The 24,277-nt window shown below is 39.4% G+C and overlaps 2 protein-coding genes across 5 annotated transcripts; one reads left to right on the top strand and one right to left on the bottom strand.

The window, feature by feature from the left end:
* Positions 1-495: 495 nt before the first annotated feature.
* On the bottom strand, positions 496-3,320 carry LOC115734331 (zinc finger protein WIP3). Its single transcript, XM_030665065.2, has 2 exons — positions 2,618-3,320; positions 496-1,396 (listed from the first exon to the last, which is right to left on the bottom strand). The coding sequence occupies exons 1-2, from the start codon at positions 3,248-3,250 to the stop codon at positions 956-958; spliced, it is 1,074 nt and encodes a 357-aa protein (XP_030520925.2). The 5' UTR covers positions 3,251-3,320; the 3' UTR covers positions 496-955.
* Positions 3,321-15,685: 12,365 nt separating this feature from the next.
* Positions 15,686-22,925, top strand: LOC115734287 (probable sodium/metabolite cotransporter BASS4, chloroplastic). 4 transcript variants are annotated; one of them, XM_048280963.1, is made up of 16 exons: positions 15,686-15,916; positions 16,007-16,411; positions 16,449-16,769; positions 17,329-17,434; positions 17,640-17,747; positions 17,820-17,887; positions 18,391-18,469; positions 18,556-18,614; positions 18,773-18,841; positions 19,493-19,606; positions 20,753-20,774; positions 21,165-21,232; positions 21,608-21,693; positions 21,782-21,911; positions 22,284-22,385; positions 22,483-22,925. In XM_048280963.1, the coding sequence occupies exons 2-16, from the start codon at positions 16,310-16,312 to the stop codon at positions 22,555-22,557; spliced, it is 1,509 nt and encodes a 502-aa protein (XP_048136920.1). In that variant the 5' UTR covers positions 15,686-15,916; positions 16,007-16,309; the 3' UTR covers positions 22,558-22,925. The 4 variants fall into 4 exon arrangements, with proteins under 4 accessions (XP_048136920.1, XP_048136919.1, XP_048136918.1 ...); XM_048280962.1 differs by having other exon boundaries at positions 15,686-15,904; XM_048280961.1 differs by having other exon boundaries at positions 15,686-16,416; positions 16,454-16,769.
* Positions 22,926-24,277: the final 1,352 nt, after the last annotated feature.

Raw genomic sequence — 24,277 nt, forward strand, 5'->3', positions numbered from 1 at the left:
TCTTTCCGAAAGAGGCACAATGTTCGGAGGAGTTTGCGTGAAGATGGTCGCGCAAAGACCACCTCCGGTCGTAGCAGATGGATCCGAGAATAGGAGAAGAACAAATGTGGGGAAGCTTGGAGTTGGGAAGTGTGAACACAACTTCAGAAGAAGTTTGACTCTCTTGGCTGAATCTTGTACCTGTTCCTCCTTTCCATACTGGTTCGCCATTTTCCACCCACCAATTTGCGCGGCACAAAAAGTTAACTGCTGCCCTAATATTCGCGTGCCTATGACTCCACAGAATTCCACATTCCGAACTTGAGATTTATTTGACCAAACGCGTTACCGGATCGAGGAACAAGCTGTGGATTGTCGTAACTCCTACGAACATTCCTGAATTGGATAGCCTTTACTGTCCTAAAAATCCAATCCGCTGTAATGGTCCTTGTAAGATTTGAAGCTTGGAATGAGATTGTTATGCGGAAGTATGAAAGAGTAGGAAGGATATGTAAATAGACATAGAAAAAAGACCATGCAATTAATTGGTGGAACAACACCACAATTCTCAAACAAAGTAAGATTACCAGTTGGCGATGAAGCTGACAAATTTTCTCCTTGCTGAGGCACAGCAAAAGCCTCTCCCTCTCTCTTTGAGCTGCTAATCTAGTGAAGAAAATTCATCTGCTTCACCACCGAGGCGATCGGTTTATTGGTGGCAATCATACTACTCCAACTCTCTCTAATATTTTTACTTGCTTACCGCTCGGCAAGTGCTCCGTAACAAACCAATCCCTAACCCTAACTTGCCTCTCAAGCAAGTCGTCGGGAATTTTTTGTTACCGAGCACGAGCTCATCAGATAAGTCCGTCTAGTTTCATTTACGTGACCCTCTTAAAGCAAGCCATAAGTACCCAAAAGACGAAAGGACCCGAAAAAGGAAAAAGGGAAAAAATGGAACACCACTTATAGTTGATCACGAACGAGCAAGTTCGTCCTCGGATCCGGTAGTGACACACTCCTTCTCATCCTCGAAACCCTCGAGAGAAGGGTGCGGAGAGTGACCCCTTCCAAATGACCTGATGTGGTCTTTGAGCGATCTCTTGTGCTTGAAGTCGGAACCGCAGGTGCAGTACCATAATTTCCCACAGTTCTTCTCATGGGTCCGCCAATCGCCTTTGACCGCGAAGGTCTTCCCGCACTTGCGGCACATGAACGGCTTGGTGCCATGCTTCCGCTTGTAGTGGGTTTGGAGGGTCCTGAAATCTTTGAGCGGCTTGGCTCTCGGGTGGTTGATGTTGTTCTTGCAGCCTTGCGCACAGCAGTAGCACGGCAGCCTCAGCATCGCTGCCGGTTGTGTGCCCTTCAGTGAGTCCGGGCCCTTTCGATACTCCGATCCGTGTCCCCACATATGCATCTGTGGTTACAAGGGTGTGTTTCAATGACTCAAAGAAAGCAATCTATGTCCTACTATGGATTCATGATATTGAAATTTCAGTATGTTTTTGAAATTGGCAAAGAATGGTTAAGAACTAAGAATTTTCAAAGTAAAGATTTCACCTTGTGCACATGTTATATGAAGGGTTGAGGCATTTATGCTGATAACTTAAGAAAAAAGAAGGTTTGTACTAAAATCTAATAGTCTTCCGAAAAAATTTCCGAACTAAGGCTTGATGGGTTCATACATCGGTTTGTTTGCCGTCTTGCACAATAAAGGACGATTAAAACGGAGGAGATTTCGATTATAATGAGGTAATTCACTATAAGATGAAAAGAGAAGCTTTCAATTTTCAAATTGCAGTTGGCCATCCCATTTTTCTCTCTTAACACGAATCACTTCTGGAGAGGAAAACACATTGACTGGAGGAAAGTTATGAAAAAACTTAGAATGCATTACTACAATCTTATCAGTTGGCGTTTTGCTCGGAAATCATTCGAAGATGAGCATGAATATCCTTTTGGGTGGACTGGAGGATTAACAACCGGAATCATTTAACCACCGACACAGTCGCGAAAGTCGAACGCAATCATCTCCTCAGCGTATTGCATTCAAAGGGAGATGAATATAAAACAGCAAAAGCTTAAAAAGAGAAGGGGGAAAAGAAAGCCAAAGATTCTGGACGATGCTCAGGATTTGTGATCTTAGAAAAGGCGATGAAGATTTGGTAGTGCAACTTACTCCCACAACACATTATCCATGCATAAGCACCTGCTCCCACCCAGTCTCTCTTTCCCCATTTGATTTTTATTGCTTTCTTTGTTAATTCGATTTCTGGATGAAGAGCCTTGCAAATTTCATTTACCAGTCTCAGAAATTGTAGCTGGGCTTCTTAAGTACATTGCATCAATTCCAGAATTTATAGCGAAATGGCGTGTTGAATCGAATTGTCTCGCCTCGCCCTCCAAACCATCTCCGTGAAAAGGAAAAAAATATTTTCCAGCGCCGTCCGAATTATAATCATCGTTAGAGAAAAAAAAAACCAGTATAAAGGGGCGCGCGTGGAGAATGTGCTAAATTTTCGAAACATAAAACAAGGGGAAGATTTTCAAGAGAACAAATGCTGAACTCTTAAAACGAGAAAATCATATGAGAAATTACTGTAAATGCACCAATTAATGAACGAGCAAGCTAAGTTACCTGCATGTTGTTGTACCTATTGAAGGTCTTGTTGCAGATGGCGCAAGCGAACTGCATGGGCCCCACGAGAATCTGAGCTGGCGTTGGGATCCAAAACCTGCTCTCCCCATTGAAGCTGGAGTAGCCGCCATGGAACAGGTTCTTCTTGTGAGACCCTTCCTCGATCACGGGCTCGTCGAAGCCATACTTGCTCTTCTCAAGACTGTCGCCGGACCCGCAGCCCGTGCTGCCGAGCGGCAACCCAATGTGCAACCCCACGGCGACGTCCTCTGCTCGCGGCTCTCCAGCTTCATGCCGTCTCTCTCTTCCTACCGCTCCGACAACTGTGACCTCTCCTCCTTCTCCTTCCTCTTGCTTCAGTGGCTTTGTCTCGGAGAGCTTGCTCAGGAGAGGCAAGCACCGGATGGTCTCGTAGAGGGAGTGCTGTTCTTGCTGCTGCTGTTGCCGGTGCAACAAGTCGGGCGAGCCCGGGAAAAGCGTGGGATTCGTGAGATGAACGGGTTCGGTCAGACAAGAGGAAGAGGAAGAGGAAGGAGAGGAGGTTGAGATTGATGGTTTGAGCCACTCAATGAAAGTTGGAGGTTGATGACATGGATCTTCCTTACCAATTGCAAGGTAGTCCCCGAACCCCATCCTTCCCTCACAGAGAGAAGAGAGAGATCACTGAAACTATCCTTGGATGGTTTATATCCTGACTTTATGTAGTGGGAAAGGCTCTGCACTTGGGGTTGATTCATGAAAGGTGTGGTTTGGTTTGTCTTTTAGGAATTTTTTTTCACCTTCTTCCTTTTCCATCTAGAGAAAGAGAGAGAGAGAGATTAGTGGTGAGTGGGGTTAGGGATAATGACATGCAAAAATAGACTCACTGATGAAAGAGAGAATCCTAGAATAGTCTCAAACTCTCTCTCTCTCTCTCTCTCTCTCTGTATTGCAAAAGTCTATATAGATGTAAGGCATTGAATATTTCTCTTTTCACTATTATTTTATTTACGGAGGATATAATGGAATTTGACCCTTGGTGCATTGTTTCTCCCAAAACCATGACAATATGGGGATGATGACTGAATATAGAGGGTGGAACAGAGAGAAAGGTGAGAGAGAGAGAGCATTTTGGTCAATACCTAAAAGACAGGATAAAGAATAAAAAAATTTGACAAAGCCTATATCATGGACCTCAGAGGGAATTTGAGTATCTAAGAAAAAATGAGGTTAGATGAACTTTAACTTCCACAAGCTTGTCATATTCTATGAAACATGCAGTATTTCTTGTGTCCATGGTGACATAGAAATGAGGCTAATCTTTTTCGACATAAACTGCCCAAGCGTGGGATCAACAACTGGTCTTCCGACACGAGATGTACTATATTCTTCATGTTAAACTAATAAGAGAGGAAAACCAAACGATCAGATTAGTTTTCTCCATTACATGACGTGGTTACGCTCCTAAATTCCGTGTGGCTTTCACTGTTCCCTCCTTGCATCACATATGGCGTGGGGTTCATACGATGAATTTGAGAGAAATTGTACTTGAGTTGTAACGGAGACGAAGCGTTTGGGCGCAGAAGCACACTTATTAGGTTAGGTTCTTTGAAACCGTGTTTGAACACGCGTCATCAGAGTGAAATCCGTGTGAAAAAGGGAGAAGATCTTTAGCGACGGAAAATGGAATCACAGCGAAATTGGAAAATGACAAAGGCAAAGCAATGCTTTGGCATCAGGTGCAATTACATTTTGTGGGTGTGTACAGTTCAACTTTCTTTGTCTCCAACAACACCACATAAAAGAAAAGAGTCCCCACATGTTTCAAATTATGCAATCCAGGTTAACTGTCGTCCATCTCCTTACTTGGCACATTTCTAGTACATGTGGATTCATCTTATGAACATGAACGCATGAAGGAAGGAGGCAAGCCAAATCCATTTGAAAACAGCCGACAAGATATAATGACCGGATTTTCAGGAGACAAAGCTACAGTCTCCCTTTTTAGCCCTTTCCTCTTGTTTTCTATCCCCGCTCTCCTTTATTCTCTTCCCAGGCACACACCCTCCCCTCTCCTCTTCCCAACTTTTCTTGTACATGCTCTCACCGTGTCCTAAAAATTTCTACAAGTTATAGGCCTCCATTTCCTTTAAATTTTTGGCGTATTTCATATGGATCGAATCAATTGCAATCATTGATACAGATCTTTTTCCATCCATCCTCTGATCATTGAGAAGTACGTTTTTGATGATACAAGGTAGTGTCTAGGGTTAGTTTTTGGCATTGTCTTGGACTGTCGGTGCTAATAATCGGGAGGTTTATTAGTTAAGCAATCTTATGATTTTTATTATACGAAACTTTTGCATGATCAATTCTAACTCGGGACAATTGTTTAAAAAATCCTAAATCTATTGTACGGTGGCCAATTCAGTCTTAAACCTTTCAATTGTGCCAATTTATTCCTAGAGTTTTTGACGATATTTCAGTTTAGTCCTAAACTTTTTAATTTTGCTTACTTAGTCCAAAACCTTTTAAAGTTGTACCAATTTAGTCTTAAACCTATTATTTGGATAGTTAGCCGAAAGGATTACATTGACAAATTGTCAAAAAGTTTAGGACCTAAATTGGCATATTTTTAAAAAATTTAGAATTGAATGGGAACAATTGAAAGGTTTATGACTAAATTGGCAAATCGTAAAAAATTTTAGGACTATATTGGCAAATTTGAAAGGTTAAAGACTGAATTGGCGATCGTACAATATGTTTATGGCTTTTTGGATAATTTTTCATTCTAACTTCACAACAGCCAATCTTAGCTCACAACATATATTTTAGGAGAGTATACGTCATTGCTGCCCTATGTAGATATGTCGACGTTGGCTTAATTGATAGTTAAGGAATTGTTCTGAATGCGTGGTTGTTTAGATGCGCAAACCCTAGTTTGGTTCCTTTCACTAGTAACCACAAATAGTTTCATTTCATGTTAAGGCCACCAATCAAGGTTGTGATCATGTCTTATACTACTTGATTCATCCATTTAATTAAGGCGACATTTCGTGGTCCAAGCTTTCATGATCTAAAGCGTACGATCTGCTGTTGCTACCTTTGTTTTATTCTAACCTATTTAGTGAAGGATATAAATGATGGCCTTATAGGCTAACTTTACTAGCTTTTCAATTCATTTCTCCAAAAGTTCACTTTCTTTGGCAATTATTGATGTCCACCCCTTTTCCCTCTCACTTACCATATTTGATTTCATGCTCTAAATTTGCAAAAGAATTGTTCAATTCTCCTAACGGATATGTACTGGTATACGTACAAGCTTGACACAGCAACTTCGCCACATAAGTAGAGATGACATGTGGATAACATAATTGGTGTTTTCCTGTAATATAATAAGGTTCTCTATACTCATCGAAATGGGCAAAATTGTCCAAAGAATCCTCGGCCTATTATATGGCGGCCAATTTAGTCATTAACCTTTTAATTGTGCCAATTTAATCATAAATCTTTTGATAATTTATCAATTTAGTCATAAATTCTCTAACAATCTATTAGTGCAGTTCTTCCATCCAGTTATCTAAATAATATATTTATGACTAGATTGACAAATCGTCAAAAAAATTTAGGACAAAATTGGCAAGTTATCAAAATATTTAAGACTAAATTGGTACAATCGAACAACTAAGGACTAAATTGATCGTCGTACAACATGTTTAGAACTTTTTGGACGATTATTCCCTTTGAAATGTAATGCCTGGATGTTCGATTTGATTTGACAGAATGATACGATAAATTACCGACGGGCCACGTTCAACGGCGGACAACGTTACATCGTGTCAATATTAGTCTTGATTTCTATCTCTGGCTTTATTCTTTGATCAAGTTGTGGTCAACCTTTGGCCAGGTCTTTCAACTGAAACAGTGGAATACCATTTCGAGGCTCCCAATGGGTTGATTGGGCCGAAATGGTGGAATGTTGATATTTCCAAATGTTGATTATCGAGACTTTCTCATGCTCGTTCGGTTCAACTATGACATCATTGCCAATTTCAAGTTGTTTTTCTTTCTCGATGGTCTCTTTGAAGAAGAGATCCAGATGTTTTTTCTTGACTAAATCGGTCAACACGTTCATCGGTTCTCTCATTTAAGGGTCGCAATTACCGTGAGGTTCTTTCAGTTTGGACTGGTTTTTCGACTTTCTTTCCTCGTAAATATCATATGTTTTTTTTTTCTTTGTTTGTTCTTCTCCATTGTTTATTCAAATGTGAACTTGTAAAGGTTAATTACGGCAGCCCGAAAAAAGAAACTTAGGTAATACAAATCACAAAGAAGGGAAAAGTACAATATGAGTGTCAATATTTGTACACGACGTTCACTTTAGTACCAATATTTTTTTTTTTTGCGTCACTTAAGTGTCAATTTTTTGAAAAACGGTTATTTCAGTACCAACTCCAGTGAACTTCATCGGAAATCCTACGTGGCATCCATGTGGCTTGCCGGAGCTTCCAAGTCAACAATAAAAAAAAAGCAAAAAGTTAAAAACATTAAAAAAATAAAAAAAAAAATAAAAAAAAAAAAAACAAAGTCTAGTGTAGTGACGAGGGCTGGGGGATGGATGAGCCACGGCAACCCCCGCCGAGGCCTTGCCAAGGTCGGTGAGGCCCGGCCATTGTCGGCCTCGCCTAGCGACGGCCAAGCCTTGTCAAGCCGTCGCTAGGCGAGGTCGGTCAAGGCCGGGTCTTGCCGACCTTGGAGAGGCCTTGGCCTCAGTGACCCCCCACCCCTTGCCGGCCATTGTCGACGATGGTGGGGGCGGTGGCGACGAGGGCTCACAGCCCTCGCCGCTGCAAGACTCACGGTTCCCTTATTTATTTATTTATTTATTTTTTAGGCTATTTTTCTATTTAATTTTAATTTTTTTAAAAATAATTATTTTTAAGTTGAACAATCCATGCAGACTTTTAAAAAATTGACAAGTAACATTAACAATTTAATAAAAAATTCCACGTGTACTGTTTGGTAGGAATTAGCACTTAAATAATCATTTTTGGCCGAAATTGGCGGTGATCGTTTTTTTTTTATTTGGCACTTAACCGATCCGAAAATTTTTTTGGCACAAAAGTGAGCACCGTACACAAATATTGGCACTCCTGCTGTACTTTTTTCAAAAATCTTGACATCGCCATTTTAAGGTTTCCAAAAGTTAATTTGACATCATTGCATGCGTAAAGATATGGATTAAAATTGTGATTGGTGAATGTATCGCGTTTAGGTTTGACGGTGTGAATTTTCAACCTGCTACATTGCTGGTTATATATATTTACTATGCATTATTATCATGATGAAGATTAGGGAAAATTACTAAAAAAATACTAAACCTATTGCAATTATGTCAATTCAGTTTTAAACCCTCTTTTTTGACCAATTGAGTTTTAGACCTTTTCACATTTTTCAATTAAGTCCATCTGACCAATATTGACTAGCAATTGATGACATAAACACCGACCGTCCATTGGCCTACCTATGTGGCATTGCTGGTGTTGACGTGAATTTTTTAAAATTTAATTTTTTCTATCTTTTTTTTTTTTTTGGTTTAGGCCGACAGGAGACCACCGATCACCGACCGAGACCTGTTGACTTTCGCTAGCTAGCAGGCGAGGGCTTGCGACCCTCGTCTAGTGGCCGGCGAGCACTCGTAACCCTCACCCAAATATGAGCAAGGGCTGCGAGCCCTCGCTTAGTGGTCGGGGAGGACTTGCTGCCCTTGCACTCGATTGGCGTGGACTACGAACAGTCGTTGAATAGAGTGAGGGCCAGGCCACAAGCCCTCGCTAGATAGAGCGAGGGCCATGAGCCCTAACCTAGTGACTGGCTGGAGGAAGAAGGAGAAGAAAAGAAAAAGAAAAGAAAAGAAAAGACGAGAAAAAAAAATTGAAATATAATTAAAATTGCCACGTCAGCGCTGGCCGGTAAAATTGGTTGAATGGAATGAATTAGCAAGAATGCAAAAGGTTTATGACTCAATTGACAAAAAAAAAATGTTTAAGACTGAATTGATGCAATTGCAATAGGCTTAGGACTTTTTTTTGGTAATTTTTCCTCGAGAATGGTACCCTCGATTTGATATATTTTTTTTATAGCTTATTAGGGAGAAAATATGGGAAAATGTCGCCTAAATTAAAATCATGACCTACTTTTCTTCCGGCAATAAGGAAAAAATTAATCGGCTTATGATCAACTTGGGTTTGTTTCGTCATCATCTAGTGATCTAGTTATTTACATTTCTCGCTCAAAGCTTGAATTCAAAAAGAATAATTTGCGTATTTCCTTATGGTCATTGGCAAAACACATGAACTCTTGCACCCCCAATGATCATCTGTTGTATACCCAAAGGTGTCATCATAATTATAACGAGAATCGGTTAAGTTCTCTAAGAGTCTCACATGCTCCATTATTAAAAGACAATAAAATAGTTGTCGAATCTTTTTTAGAACACCATATGCCTCTAAGATGTTTTCGCACAAGACTGTTCAGCAAGACCCTATCGATTTAGTCGCACAAGGTCATAAAATGTTGAATAGAAAATAGACGAATGATCGGGACGTGAACTATTTCTCATTGTTCTAGGGAGTAATTTGATTGAGGGAATGGTGTGCAAGACAATGTACCATTGCAACCAAATGGAAGACGAAAAAGAGAAGATGCAAATCCAGAACAAGAGGCACACATGCCAATTACATAGGGATAAGTATCCACAAAATCTTAGACCTATTATATGGCGGTTAATTCAGTCCTAAATCTTTCAATTGTACCAATATAGTCATGTTAATTTAGTCATAAACCTTTAAATTGTTCCAATTCAAGATTTGCCGATTTAGTCCTAAATATTTTGATAATTTGTCAATGCAATCATTTCTACCAATATAGATTTTTGACTAAATTGACAAATTTCAATAGGTTTAGGACTAAATTGGAAAAATTTCAAAAGGTTTAGGGCTAAATTAGCAAAATTTCAAAAGATTTAGGACAAAATTGGAAAATTGCTAAAATGTTTAGGATTAAATTGATATAATTAAGTGATTTAAGATTGAATTGACCATCGTACAATAGATTTTTGACTTTTTGAATGATTTTCTCTAATTACACAACAACCAACTTTTGAATATATGATTTTCTTTTTTTTTTTTGGCAATTTTAAGATCTGGCAATTTAATAAATTTTTGGGTTTATTTTTGTCATCACATCCGGTGATCCTGAGCACCTTCATCTCTAAAATTTATTAAAACTACCTAGAAAAAGGCCCTTTTTTTTTTGGTCAAACCTAGAAAAAGGCCCTTGACCACATCTTAATTTTCTCTTGCCAACCAACCCCTCGAAAAGAATCCACCTGCTCAAATGATTATACCTATAGCGGTCAAGTTTAAAAGGCAAACAACAAGTCTAAATCAATGGTGAATCGATAGCAAATCCACAAAAAGTTATTAAGAGGGTCGATTCAAAATTGCACTCCCGCAGGCAAGTGTCTTCGTTTTTCTTGGTGTTGTTGGACTTTTGTTTGGTCATCTTCTACAACTAATGCAACAAGAAATGATCATGACATGTTCATCAACCTCTCTCTCTCTCTTTTTTTTCTCCACACGAAATATATCGTGTTGTTCAATCACGTCCACTAACTTAATCAATAGGGGATTTCGTGCACAACCCTATCTACTGTAGTCTCAAATCAAAATTTTCTTCGTATTTTCCCTATCGAAAATATACATGAGAACTCAAACAATTTGAGCGGTTCGTCCTTTGAAGCGATATGATATGATCTTAGTATTTGCAAAGAAAGTACATAATGCCAATAGTTAACAACGTGTGTAAACCAATGCTTTTGCCCATTTTTTTGCAAGGGTTGTGTATCTAAAAATTTCTATTTTATGAGTTAGTTCACAAAGAACTCATACTAAGCTTTGACACGTTCTAATTCTATAATTATGACAAGGACTACTATCCGGTCCACCGTCAATATTGGGAAAAATCCTCCCACTGTCATCGTTGGATAAGTGATACTCGTGTTTGACCAAAAAATAAAAAATAAATGTGATACTCGTGTATGTAGCTAGTTCTCTAATCGAACCAATTTTATTATGTGCACAATAATGAGGATATAGTTGCATCTAAAAATATCTCTCTCTTCTCCATAACTATTGTGCATTGTCAATTTTATCACGTTTCATGCAAAAGTAGTATGATTAATATTTGCATATACATTGAGATTTTAAACAAAAAAAAAAAAAACCTCCTTAATCTCCCATGGCAAGGACTCATTTGATTAAACACGATACATTTAACATATCCAGAAGTGTATTTTACTATTAATCTACATGGACAAAAAGATTCATTGTGTGTAAAGCTCGAGAAAATATTGCGTAAGCTAGATTTATCAAGTCAATAAGAAGATACTCACAGTCCCATCCCGCGGAAACTTTGAAATTAGCGGGACCCATCAGCGCACGTGGCGAGATTTGAGTGGAGCGCCTTCTTGTCTGACTTGGCGAGTTTGACCTATGTTACCCTTCAAGCATCAGTAGAGCGCTTTCACATTGATCTCATTGTCAGCCGATGGAGATCAGTCTAGCCACAACTCAGCAAGCCGTCACGCCGACGTCACGGTGCCATTTACGTCTTGATTGGCGGGGGGGGAGTGATGTGGTTAATTTGGATTGGCAGGGGTAGGTTAATTTAGGTAAAAACACGATGAAATTTCCACAGTATGGTGCGAGGGGCGGGCACAATCTGGGTCAAGCCGCTCGGTGAACATCACTTCCCACGAGGCTGACTCGTTTCTCCTTCTGCTGCAGCAGCATCGGTTGACGTTGACTCGAGTCGTCCCCCCTCTCTCTCTCTCTCTCTCTCTCTAATGGCGGTTTGAGCGGTTGACAGGTTTTCGATCGGTGGAAGACGACCAAACCATTGCACAAGTGCACAGGTCCGAACTCGGGGAGTCTTGTGGTTTTTTCTTTTCTGAAGATTTCTGGTCGTTTCTCTTTGCTGTACGAATCGGTCACGGAGGAGAGTCCCTCGTTGAAATCAGTTGCATTAGATTGTGACTTGAATTGGGCGGCAATGCGTTTTCCAAGTAAACGGTTCGGGGGTTGGGGAGGTTAGGACCGACGGACCCCCGATAGGGAGAGGCGAATTTGATGGCATAGGCGGCGTGCAAATCAGGTTCACCTACACATGTCAAATGGTTAGGATTTAACCGGTTAATGAAACTTACGGGATGGTTCTTCGGACCTTTAGATAACCGAGCCTTTGCTACACTCGAGCCCTACTTCATCAAGGAAAGGGGATTGCAACTTTTTTTTGTCTTTCTTTTTTCGAAACCTAAAGGAAATTGAGGGAAACGTATAGCTATGAGCAATGAGATGAACATAATTAATCACATTTTTTTCTTGAAGGGGTTTGCAAGCGTGCATGTTTCCAGAGTCCTGCTATTACCGGTCTTGCCAGCTCGCCGATGGCTTTACCTAGTGAGAGGAGTTGATTGGTTTTTGTTTGGTTATTTGTCTACTTTTGCATGGAGATTCATTTAAAAGAAAGTAATTTGGACACATTGGTTTTGTCTTGCGGTATAAAGACATTTTAAAACCTACCATTGATGAGAAATCATGCTTACGAAAAATCGAAAATGACTATCCATTCACCTTAGGTATGGTCGTGTGTAGATCCGTCGAATTGGATTATATACCCCTTTCTTAACTCAAATTTGATAGGTTGAGTTATTATATGAGTTAGTTATATTCAGTAAATAAGTCAAAATGAGTTTAAAATAATAAAATAAAAAATAATATGAGTATCAAATGGGTTAACGACTTACTTATATACAATCCATCTTTATCAACTGTCTCTTTACTCTCTCTCTCTCTCTCTCACTCTCGCTACTTTGATCTCTCACCTCAATTTGAATATGATTTTTTCAGATTAGGTTAAATATGGAAGTGATTTAACAATATGAGTCGGTCACTAGATTTGTATTGTATGAAAATGGATCAAAACGTGTTAAACGAAATCAATTTGGATCGGTCTATCTTCAATCCAATTCAATCCTCCCGTTTGACGGGTCTAGTCGTGCGTTTACGAGTCATGAAAATTATCTAACTTTCCTTTCTTTGCAAGCCTCTATCCCAACCTAATTTTAAACCGAGAGATGGAGAATTCGACCACTAAATCAAATGGACCACATAAGGGTGCATCAAGGCCCAATCAACCCCCCTTAGTACAATATGTCATGCGAATAAGTGATTTGACCCAAACGAAGACTTGGAACATGGAACTTGAAACGTGGTAATCCATCCCAAGAAGTTCCAACGCACTACATAAAGCTTTTACGTGGACAAAGGATCCAAACCTGTGTGTGACTCGGTCAAGTCTCATCCGAGAGTTCATCCAAGTGATTTTACAGCTTCACATTTTTACATGTCACCTAAGTGAAATGTCAAGTTGCGCTTTCAAATATTTTTCGCGAGTTTTTTTCCTTTTTCTCGATTTAGACAAGGACGTATCGTCTTTGACAGAATCAAAAAAAGTGAGTTTGATGTAGTAAGGACCGATTCAAGTTATATACCATTTACCCATATCGCTCATAAATGAAATAGACACTCTTTTCGTGGCATTTCTTTTCCGGAACTAAGATCCTTGTAGATTAAAGATAAAATGACATATTCGTTTATATTCCATGATAGTTACGACCGTCATATCTTGTCCTAATCTAACACCGAGCTTTTATACGGCGCGCAAATTGCGTGCTTTTTATTTCATTTTATTTACGCAACCCGTCTTCATCGCCGTTAATTGGACAGTTGTAAATTCGAAAAGCCGACGGACTACTCAAATCGGTAGTGATGGCTATGAGTTGTGTGCAAACGAAGGGCACATATCTTGTACAATTAGAACTTTTACCCTTTAATTCCTAATTCACTATTCATTCGAGGTTTAAAATCTTGTAGTGGGGCAGTCAACTTTGTTGTGCAGAGACCGGCCTTCACTTTGCACCATATAATACGAGGTGAATAAAGAGATGCGTCTCATGTTTTGTCTTCACAGAAACATTATTAAATTCTAGAAGCCTATCGCCAATTAAAGTCACTTTTTTTTGTTCCAAGGAAGAAAAAAATCACACCTAATGAGTATTGACGTGATTTCTAAGTTCTTTGTATTTATAAGTATGAAGCACTTTCAGCACTAGTATAATATTTTTTATGGTGGGTAATAGTAATGCACACATCTCGCAACTTTCTTCTAGAAAGATATACTCCTCTTTGTACGCCGTGATTATCTCGGCAACATCATTCTCTTTATACTTGGCATATGGTGCTGCGCCTTAGATTGCTTAAAGCCGTGTTTGATAATCACGTTAAGTGCGTTTGGTAATCACTGACTATACAGAACTTTGTTGATTGGTTTAATTAACCAAAAAAGAAGAAGAAATCACTCAATGTGATAAGTGAGCACGACTTACTTAATTGCTTAAACAATAAAATGTAGCAGGGAGGAATAAAATATTTTAAAATTCAATGATTGGTAAGAAAACTACCATTTTATTTTCATTTGTTACCGAACAATAAATTTTGTTTTTGTTTTTTTTTTTTTCATTTTTAGTAGTTATAGACTGTGTGCATGTCCCGGCAAACTCGGCCCATTTGGATGATGGGTTTGAGACTCAAGGAAATTGGGCCAGTTGGAATCATAGTGGGCCAAAAAATTGACTTAGGAATGAATCCAATCCAACCCAGCAGTACAGTACTAAAAGCATTTTCGCATTGACTGTTCGCGTCTAGTGTTGCCATACGATACAGGTGAAATTATTCGTATCAATTCGTGTCATCACCAGAATAGTTTGTGACATTAAATTGTGCGACCATTAGGGAATCCTTACCAACAAATATCGGTGCGATGATTCGATGCTCTTTTTTCCAAGCGAGCATTTAAGTGGCATAACTTTAGGAAACCGATCATTTAAGTGCATCTGCAATTTTCCTTGCTTGAAAGTCTCACGGGGCACTTATTTGATAAATCGTGGAACGCGGCTTGCTGGAGTGTAGATTTTCCGGCAAGAAAATTGCCAATGTCACTTAAGTGGTGGTCTTTTAAAAAGCATTTAAATAATCATTTAAAAAGTTAGAGATACGTGTATTAGAAGTCATAAAATTTGTCATGAAAATTCGATAAAGTTTTAAAACTTTCAGAAAGTGCAATCAAGTCCTAAATTTTGTCAAATTGGTGCAACCGAGTCCTTCCGTTAGTTTTGTCCAATTTGGCTGACGAAAAATGTTGACGTAACATTTTTTTTCTTATTACTTCCTCTCTCCTAAGTGGTGCTCACATGGCTAAAACAAGAAAGACAAGTCTAAAATGATGTTGTTTTGGCCCAAATTTAATTTTTAACATTATTAATTAAATTAAATTTAAAAACTAAATTAAAAAAAACCAACAAGGGCCCTACGGACATTGTTGACCCCACATAGCTGGAAGGGTTGGCGATGGTGGGGTGACGGCTGATCGGAGTCATCGGCGACCCTAATTGATTGTAGACAAGGGTCGAGGCCCTCCCTTAGATCGAGCCGAGGGTTGCTAGTGGTTGGGTGGCCTGACTGGGACGTCACCCACCTCCCTTAGTCGGCGGTGGACCCGAATGGGATGTCGCCCACCCCCTTAGTTAGCGGTGGCCCTTGACCCGATCTAGGGGAGGGCCGCGACTCTCGATGCTTTTTTGTTGTTATTTATAATTTTATTTCATTTTGTACTTTAAATATATATTAAAAATTAGATTTGAACTAAAATGACGTCGTTTTGGACTTATTATTCTTGTTTTAGCCACGCCAAAGTCACGTGGTAGAGAGAAAGTAATAAAAATGCCACATCAATATATTCCGTTAGTCGAATTGGATGGAGTTAATGGAAGAACTCGATTTCATCAATTTAATCAGTTTTAGGACTTGATTGCATTTTCTGAAAGTTTTAAGACTCAATTGTATTTTCGTGCTAATTTTTAGGACTTTCAGTTTCAGCAAAGATATCCCAAAAAGTTATAATGATGAGCAGTGTGCGAAAGTCCTGACACTGTTAGCGCTGTTATCCTCAAAGGAATCTGTTCATGTGATTTTGATGTCAATCTCAGCAATCCCGAATTTTGTCCTATGTTTCCTAAGAGACCCCGGCCCGGTATGTGTCCCCAAAATGATGAGGAACTCACTTGTAGGAATACCTATGAATAGAGAGGCATCAATCAACTGGATTCTGGTCAGAGAACTTTCACGAGTAATTTCTATGGTTGAAGCTTAATCTGTTTTGAATTGTTTGAAGCTTGTCATAGCAACGTCAAACAGATGACGTCTTACGAATCTGTTTTGACTTGTTTAGGACTTCCTGCTGCTGTTCAAGAACTTCAATCAAATATAGAGCGGCCAGTCTCTGATAGAGCTTGAATAGCCCAGATGGGGTGTGGATTCTTCCTCCAAGGAGACGACAGATTCGATGCTGATCATCACAATGGGTGAAAGTAGGAGATTCAACTATGGAAACCGTGGATGACCCAAACGAAAAATCTGTAAAATTAGATGAATGTGAAGGAAATTGGTTGGTCTCCGTTCAAGAACGGCCCCAAATAATTTGGAGGGCACAATCGATGATGATGGTACAGCGACTTGTTGGGATGGGCGACGTATGGGACCATCACTTAGTGCTCGCCACACAAGTCCCTTCACCACCTCCACGCCAAGCCAAACCCGTCCCAATCTCCAAAGCCTTTGGTTCCTCCTGATTCTTGCTCTTGAATCATATGTCTCGAAAGAGATAATAGTAAGCGCCAACGAAGTGCTTGATTCTTGAAAGCTATCGTTTTTCTCCTACCCGTTTGGGCATTTCGGTCGTCCGTTGTTTCTGTAGTTGCTTCCGGGTCGAACTTCTTCTTCTTTTTTCTTGCATGGGCGTTGCTGGTTCGATCATGGAGGCAAGAACTGTCTGCTCTCCACGTATCAGACCTTCTCCTCGGGCGGCTTCGGGTCGCCCCCAGCTTCTCTCAGCCTCCAGCAATGCTCTGTTTTCTGGTGTATCTCTTGTCTCCACGCTCCATTTGAGGACATTTTCACCGACTACTTGTTGGGCCAAGGAAAAATCCGACCAGGTAGCTGAGGATTTCCTTAACTTCGCTTGAAGGGTTCCCTGTAACAAGTTGACAATTTTTCATGAACGAGAGATAATTTTTCAGCTGAATGACGGTATTGGGGGCAAGACGTATATGTACCGTTGGGATTTCTTGATGATGAAGCAAGCACGGATTTAAAGCGCTTTCTCGAGTGAATTTAGAGTATATGCATGTGTCTTATGCTGGAAAGATGTGACCTTGCCGAAAGAGATCATGTTCAAGGACTTAGGATCTTGAGTTTTAGCTGTTATGGAGCGAACAGCGATTTGGAAAATCCAACGGTATAAGAGAATCATCGTGGTTGACACAATTAAGCGGAAAAAAGACTGTTGCTTGCTGTTTGTATCTGTCCTAAGCTGCATGATTGAACGCAGGCTTAGCAAGATTAAGACGGCATCTTTATTTCTGTTTTTCCAACCCTTTCTTCTGTTGGAAACTGCTCTTCGCATTCTTTCATACCTTGACTAGCTCCCGCTGTTTCAATCGAATGATGAGCTTTTAGAACTTGCTTAAGATTTCTTGGATTGCTTGCTTGCAGGGAAGAGCTGACTGGAGTCACGAAAACGAGATACCAATTATACAGGAGTCATTTCAGTTGATGAAAACAATAACAAATTTTGCACTGACTAACTTTCTCCCAATAGGTAAAGCTCCAGTACTTGCTGGCATCAGTTCATAATGCACCCAGTAGGTTTCTCTAATTTGATTACTTGACTCTTACTGCATTGTCGTGACTTCAGATGCTTGTCTTGTTATCTTTTGATTAACAAGCAGCATCCTGCAGATCCTATTAGCTTAATTTTGCAGAATACGTGACAAACACTGTAACTAGACGTGTTGAATTTGCAGCTCTTCTCAGTGGAGTAGCTTTGGGATTTGCAGATCCTACTCTCGGTTGCCTCGCACACAAACATTCATTGACACAATTTGCAACTTCAGGAATATTCTTTATATCAGGTGAGACTTTGGTCCCATTCACATTGTCTACAGGCTTTTGTTGTCAACAATTATATCTGTTTGAGTTTGCAGGTCTGAAGTTGCAGGACAGGGAAATAGGAGCTTCCGCACAAGCATGGCCTTTAGGATTATATGGGCTAGTATGACCTCCACTTTTTTTTATGTTTCAACTATATGGTGAAACTTCCTTTCTCTATTCTATCTCATCGGTTCATGTATGCTTCACTTCTGGCCCAACATTACTTGAACTTAGATCTGAAAGCAAAAGCCTTTTAAGTTGAATATACTTAGGTTGATTTTTCAATTTGTTTTGTAGATTAAGTCTTTTATTCTCTTCTGACTCTTATTAAATGCAAAAATGACATGTTGGCTTCTGCACTGACGAATGTGATGCCCGATTTCTTATGCACTTTTCTTAAAACCTTGAAACGCATGAATAACGTGCACCTGTTTTAGAGATCAGTTTATGTTTTCTATTTTGCTGAGAGTGAATCCTCTGAGTTTTGCTTTCTGAAGAGGTCACCCACTAATAGTTCTTAAAAGAGGTTTGTATTGTGTCTATTTGGGTTCTCTGCTTTAAAGGAAATGTGCTGCCAAAATTTGCTGGGATTGTTTACATCTAATGTTATTTTTCTTTATTCAGGCTTCTATACTGCTGATCAGTCCCTTCTTGTCCAAACTAATCTTGCAATTTCAGCTCACACCTCAGGAATTTGTAACAGGCTAGTGGCTCAACGTTAAACATGGTCAATTTTGTCTTCTTTTCTCTGCAAAAGTTACTTCTCTAATTTGAAAGTTGTTGGAACAGGGTTAGCCATTTTTACTTGTATGCCAACAACTCTATCTAGTGGAGTTGCTCTAACTCAGGTATGTTCTTTCTATGATTTTATAAATTGGTTCTGCATCTTTGCTACAATGTTTCTCAAGAATCTTTTTGCTTCTGTCTCTCTCTCTCTCTCTCTCTGGGTTTGGGTAGAGGTTCCTCGAATTTTCATTATTTGACTTAATAAATTGCATAATTGCAGCTTGCTGGTGGAAATTCTACTCTGGCACTTGTATTGACTGTAATGTCTAATTTATTGGGCACTGTTGCTGTAAGTCTTGAGTTCCTAAGCTATTTTTGCCTTCCTTGCTTCCTTTAGGAAATATAAACAGTGGACATAAACAGCAGCATCATGGCTTGAGCAGGTTGATTGTCTGTTTGTCATCCTATTGTTGGACCTGATGTCTTTTGGGGATTTGCTGCATAAATGCTGCTATCATTCTCTTTGGAACCAAGGCTGAAAAAAACCTAATACATATGCTTTTGCATTATTCTTATTGTTTATGTTATTTTAATTAGCCTTTAAACTCTCATCTTTCCACTATTCACAGTATTAAAAGTTATGCAAGCGTACTAATACTCATGAGCTTCCATCTTTCTCTCATCAATACTGTGCATTTTCTCATCTGAACCTATTGACAAGTTATATTTCAGTGGCAGGCTCAGTTTTATTTAAATGAATAAGCTAGATCAAGCTTTGTTGATAAACAATCTATATAACTTGTTTGTGAATAAAATTGCACGTAGAGATTCTGCAAGAAGCGACTGGGCTGCATGCCTTCTGAACCTGCCACGGTGCTTCGCAATTCTTATGTGCCAAGTCTTATCAAAATACAGAAGTATTTTTCATGAAGCCGGCTTGGACTCTGTTTTTCATTATTCAAGGAATACAATCCTATGCTTATCAGTTCTCATCTTCTAGGTGCCATTTTGGGTATCAAAGTTCTTTGCCGATGGTTTTGGTGTATCCATCCCTACGGAGAAGCTTTTTTGGAGCCTTATGTATACACTTCTTGCCCCTTTGGTTTTGGGAAAGGTTCATTTCCTATCTGAAAGATTTCAGTCCCCAACTTTGTGGATTAGTTACTGCTATCAGCCTTGTGAAATTAAATGCCTTTTGACTAAAACTATGTAAAAACCTGGACATGGTGTCTCACCGAAATTGCTGACATTTATCTGCCACACTCCAGTAGATTCTCAGGTCTAAAGTCTTGATTTGAAATAGGTGTCCTGTGTTGAGATGCTGAGCAAGTGAGAATTGTTAAATTTATTTCCAGTATACAGATAAAATTAATAGAATAAGACAGAGCAGTCGACTTTGATCATTATCTTCACAATCTGTAACTACAAGTTTCACGCAGTGAGACAATTCAAATAGAATGTACAATCTAACTGTCGGCTTACTCTATCCCCTAATTTCCTATTATACTGCTTCTCTAGTTTTGGTTCTCAAGAACTCCATCAAATTTTTTTCTGTTGGATGCTTGTTATCCATGAAATCAGTTCAATCGTCAGTTACTTTTCTAGAGCAGATTGTTGTATGCTGCTGACCAGTTCACTTAGCTTTTATATAAAATGAAATTCGTTCTAAAAGAAGTTGTGGTGGTGTCTCGTGGTGCTTCAAACTCTAAGGAATACAAACAACCTGGTGGACAGAACTTAGGTCTTGGTCTCATGAAGGTAATTTAAGTTAGGAACTTTCAAGGATCTTCTGCTTTTGCTGGATAGACGCATCTCATTTTTCTGAACTTAGGTCATGTCTCTGACATAAATTCCTACATAAGAAATGCCTTTCAACTGCATGAATACTTGAACGTGCAGTGTTACCATTTCTGCCAGCTACGTGGACAAGGTATCTGTGCCAGGTACATGGAGTCTAATGTTGCCAAGTATAGTTGTGGTACTTAAGAGCATTTAGAGCTTGTAGAGGATCAAATACAGGATCTAGTGCAATGGCACAGTAGAGTACATATAGGCGATCCCACTGAGTGGAATAAGGCTTCTTGTTTCTTATTGTTCTTATTACGGTTGCAATACTTTTCATACAGCTTTTATTGAACTTCTTTCGGGGGATTTGCTTCTACTAACTCTCTAGCACAATATGAGATCTTTTCTGCCTCTTCAGGCGTGTGCTTGTGCATCTTCTCTACTTCATAATTTTGATGGGACTTTTTATTAACAGGTAGTGCGTTATTCCTTCCGAGGTAAGTTTCTTGACTTCTTCTTACTGTTTGGATCAGGTTTAATCACATGACTGAGCCAAACCCACGTCAAATTTTCTCTCGTCAATGCAATAAAGCGCGTGGATAAAGCTAACCTATACTTCAGCTGAATATCTCTAGACTGTGCTTCAATAGCACTGGACATAAATTGAAACTGCTGCAACATCCATTCTTGAACTTTACCACCTGTGCCGCTTCTTGTTCCTCTCCAGAGACTATATCATGCATCAGATTTTGTGAAAGATTGACCTCCATTGTTCTTTCAGAAATGAAAAATGAATGGCCATTTGTACTTACATTTTGTATGTCCCTGGGTGTCATATATTTCCGTCATCTACTTTCACTATGAGACAGCTTATCTCTAGTTTGCAGGTCTGGCAACCTATGCTGATCAGAATAAAAGGGTTCTGACAATGACCTCTACAATCCTTCTAAGCCTTGTGAGCATTAGAATCTTTCGATTGCTATTCAGATTATTTCAGCCAAATTTATCTCACTGACTATATAATGTTTTCCTTACTCTCTAAAATGCCAAAAATGCTGAAACAGACTGAAAATGAGATGAGTGCTTGCTGCTTACTGATTTATTCGATCTGATGTAATTAGGCTGATAATGTATGCTTCTATCATTTGCGAAGAGAATGTTATCTAACTGGTTGTTTTTAAGTGCCTTCTCACGCATAGATATGCGCAAGGAACCAAATCTTCATCTGAAAAGTTACATGACACGATGCATCGAGCTTTTGCCTGTGAGATGCTCTTGATGGCTTCTTCTTCCTTGTTACTTAAATTAAATTGCTTCTTTCTTGCTTTAGACGCCATGGATGCAAGTGAGTAAATCCAGAGAATTGCTCTTAATGGTGAAGCCACTAGTTTTTCTAAAAGCTATTGGGCTAGGAATGTGAGTTCATGGTTCCACCGGAATTTCAGTATTTGGGGTTTTCCTAAATTTCGATCTTGTTCCAACTGATGTATCCGATAACTTGCAGAGTGGTGCACCTTCTCTTTTTAGGTTTCAACGCCGTCACCTTGAAGATTTTCTCAGCTGCCTCTGGTTCGAGGATGTCTTCTCTAGTGAACAAAAAGAATGCTCGTGCGCTTATGATAGTTTGTAGTCAGGTGTGTTTGCAATGGTAGAATTCATAGTGTACTCAAATCATTAATGGATTCTTGTTGTTTTGTATTGGAAGGTGAGTAACGAATTATCATGCCGGTTATTTTTGTTCAATGTGAGGAATAACCATGCTAAAGCAAAATATATTACAATTTATCTTCATACATTCAGAATTTTGTGAATATCCAGAAAAAAAGAAGAATAATAAGTACTCTCGTCCATTAGCAACATCCATTACTCTGTTTCGTCGCCCTCTCGTATTAGCTCTTTTTCTATTTTATCTGTTAATAGGGGATTCTTTCAGTCGTAGGATTACTTTTTGTTGTTCAAACGGCGCAATTAAGGGAATGAGCTCATGAATCTTCCTAATTTAACAGAAGGCCCTGCTGATTGTAGTAGCAGTGGTAGAGCAGCTGAACGGTGCACTGGGCGAGCCCGGGCTGCTAGTGCTCCCTTGTGTAGCAGCACACATAACCCAGGTATCTCGGTTCCTCTTTCCTTTTTACAAACCATTATTGGTGATTATGTTTTCATTGGCAACCTATCTGTCGTCGGTCGTGTGTTTTGTGGCTGTAGATCATCATCGACTCACTGGTAGTTAACTCTTGGCTTCAAAGAGATCGAGCACATGAGAAAGTCAAGACAGCATGAAGTTTGTCTTCTCGGCATTTGCTGGGTATCTGCATCTTCTGCGCCCTTAAAGAATATGGCGCCAATGCTACTGGAGAACGTTTCATCCTAACAACTTCGGATGGAAATAGCGTGTTCTTCGTAATGCTGAACAGGCTCTTAAGGACGACAGTTTGCAATCTTACATATTCTGCTAGCCAAATATGCTCCTAAAAAGTGGAGCTATGACTCTTATCTTCACCTACATTATATGCTCAAGAAGAGGTCATGTTGCATCTCTTGGCTGCCGCTAATGGCATAGTCCAGACACAACTTTACCAAAGAGGCTATTAAACTGGCAAGTTTTGATGAATAATTCTTCTCAAGCCCTTGAGCTTCCTCTCTTTTGCCTTTGAAGCCCTTGAGATTTCTAGCAGGCCAAGATCTAGAGGAGCTGTAGTACGCCCTGAAGTTTCGGGTCGGCGAGACAGTTGACGGATTTCGCTTCGGAAACTAAATACACCCCGAAGCGATAGGCAGCTGGGACAGACCAAATCATCGAGCACCTTCAATTTTTTCTTAAGGACATGAAAATGCAAGTTGCAGAATTACCACCGTCATCTCTTCACCAGAGGCTTCAAGCTTGTTCTGGCAGCCGACAGTTTCATTGTGTATTAGTAATTGGCCAGCGATTCGCGAAGAAATAAAAACATTTTCGTCATCGAATAAAAAATATTTGCGATTTTTGTTCGCTTTTTCAGTAAAAACTATGGTATATTTCCATTGCCTCTAGTAACATAAAGTACTACTTGGAGAGAAACTTGACCATCAATAGTCCATTTTTTCTCATCTAAGTGACTTGTTTCTTTAAGCTCCCAAAAACACACGAGATAAATTGATAAATTCCTCGGTATGATCTAATCAAGATGTGTTTTCTTCATTGAATATAACGGAAAAACAATTTTCTTATTACAGATGAAAGATAAATGTTTCTCTCATCATCTTTGATGCATGACCTTTTGTTGAACAATTATTGATCACTCGGATACCATGTTTTCGGAAAAGAAAGAAAGAAAGAAAGAAAGAAAGATTCTCTACAATCCATAACCAATTCGTTCTATTTTCCCATTTTACTGCCATGTAAGTTTCCATTTTAACCAATAGGCATGTATCAGGGGTTGGCACTTTCATGGATGCAGAATAGCCTGTACGGCGCCTAGCGAGTCGTTTATGTCAGGCCAGCCTTGTTTCTTGTATTGTTCCATAGAACAGTTTGGCGAATAAATTCCTGTATTAGATCATACCATTCTCAGCTTAGCTTGAGCATTTGTTATATCGAGCGAGAGCATATTACTTTAGGCACCACAATTGGTTTCGGCCTACCATGACTTTATCGGAAGAGCGGCATCAGCTCCCAACCAGTTTGTACATGGGGGATCAACCCCACCTGCAACGCTCCTAAGGTAATATTCCTTTTATCCTAGAACTTCTGGCACAAACCGCATAGAGACTCCATTTAACTTAGGTTAATCTCGGCAAGAAGCATACCTACATCAAGATAACCCTTCTTTAAAACACTTTGGTAGTACTCCCAAGTCGATACCAAAATAATGAATCAGAGCACGTGGAGCCGTCTCCTTATTGGCAAGTAAAAAGATGGCGGACTAACAGATATTTCGATTAGTTAAAGAAAGAGCCCAATGCAAAAAAAAGGCATGTTGGGTCTTTGAAACAGTTCGAATCATTTTGATAAAACACCACT

Source organism: Rhodamnia argentea, chromosome 6, assembly GCF_020921035.1.
Source record: "Rhodamnia argentea isolate NSW1041297 chromosome 6, ASM2092103v1, whole genome shotgun sequence".
NCBI lineage: Eukaryota > Viridiplantae > Streptophyta > Magnoliopsida > Myrtales > Myrtaceae > Rhodamnia > Rhodamnia argentea.

Coding starts and splice junctions, on each gene's coding strand:
- LOC115734331 (XM_030665065.2), bottom strand. CDS start 3,250: ATGGGGTTCGGGGACTACCTTGCAATTGGTAAGGAAGATCCATGTCAT. Junction 1,397..2,617: donor ATAGGTACAACAACATGCAG/GTAACTTAGCTT, acceptor TTGTAACCACAG/ATGCATATGTGGGGACACGG.
- LOC115734287 (XM_048280961.1), top strand. CDS start 16,310: ATGGGACCATCACTTAGTGCTCGCCACACAAGTCCCTTCACCACCTCC. Junction 18,615..18,772: donor GTGGAGTTGCTCTAACTCAG/GTATGTTCTTTC, acceptor GCATAATTGCAG/CTTGCTGGTGGAAATTCTAC. Junction 21,233..21,607: donor CTACAATCCTTCTAAGCCTT/GTGAGCATTAGA, acceptor TTCTTGCTTTAG/ACGCCATGGATGCAAGTGAG.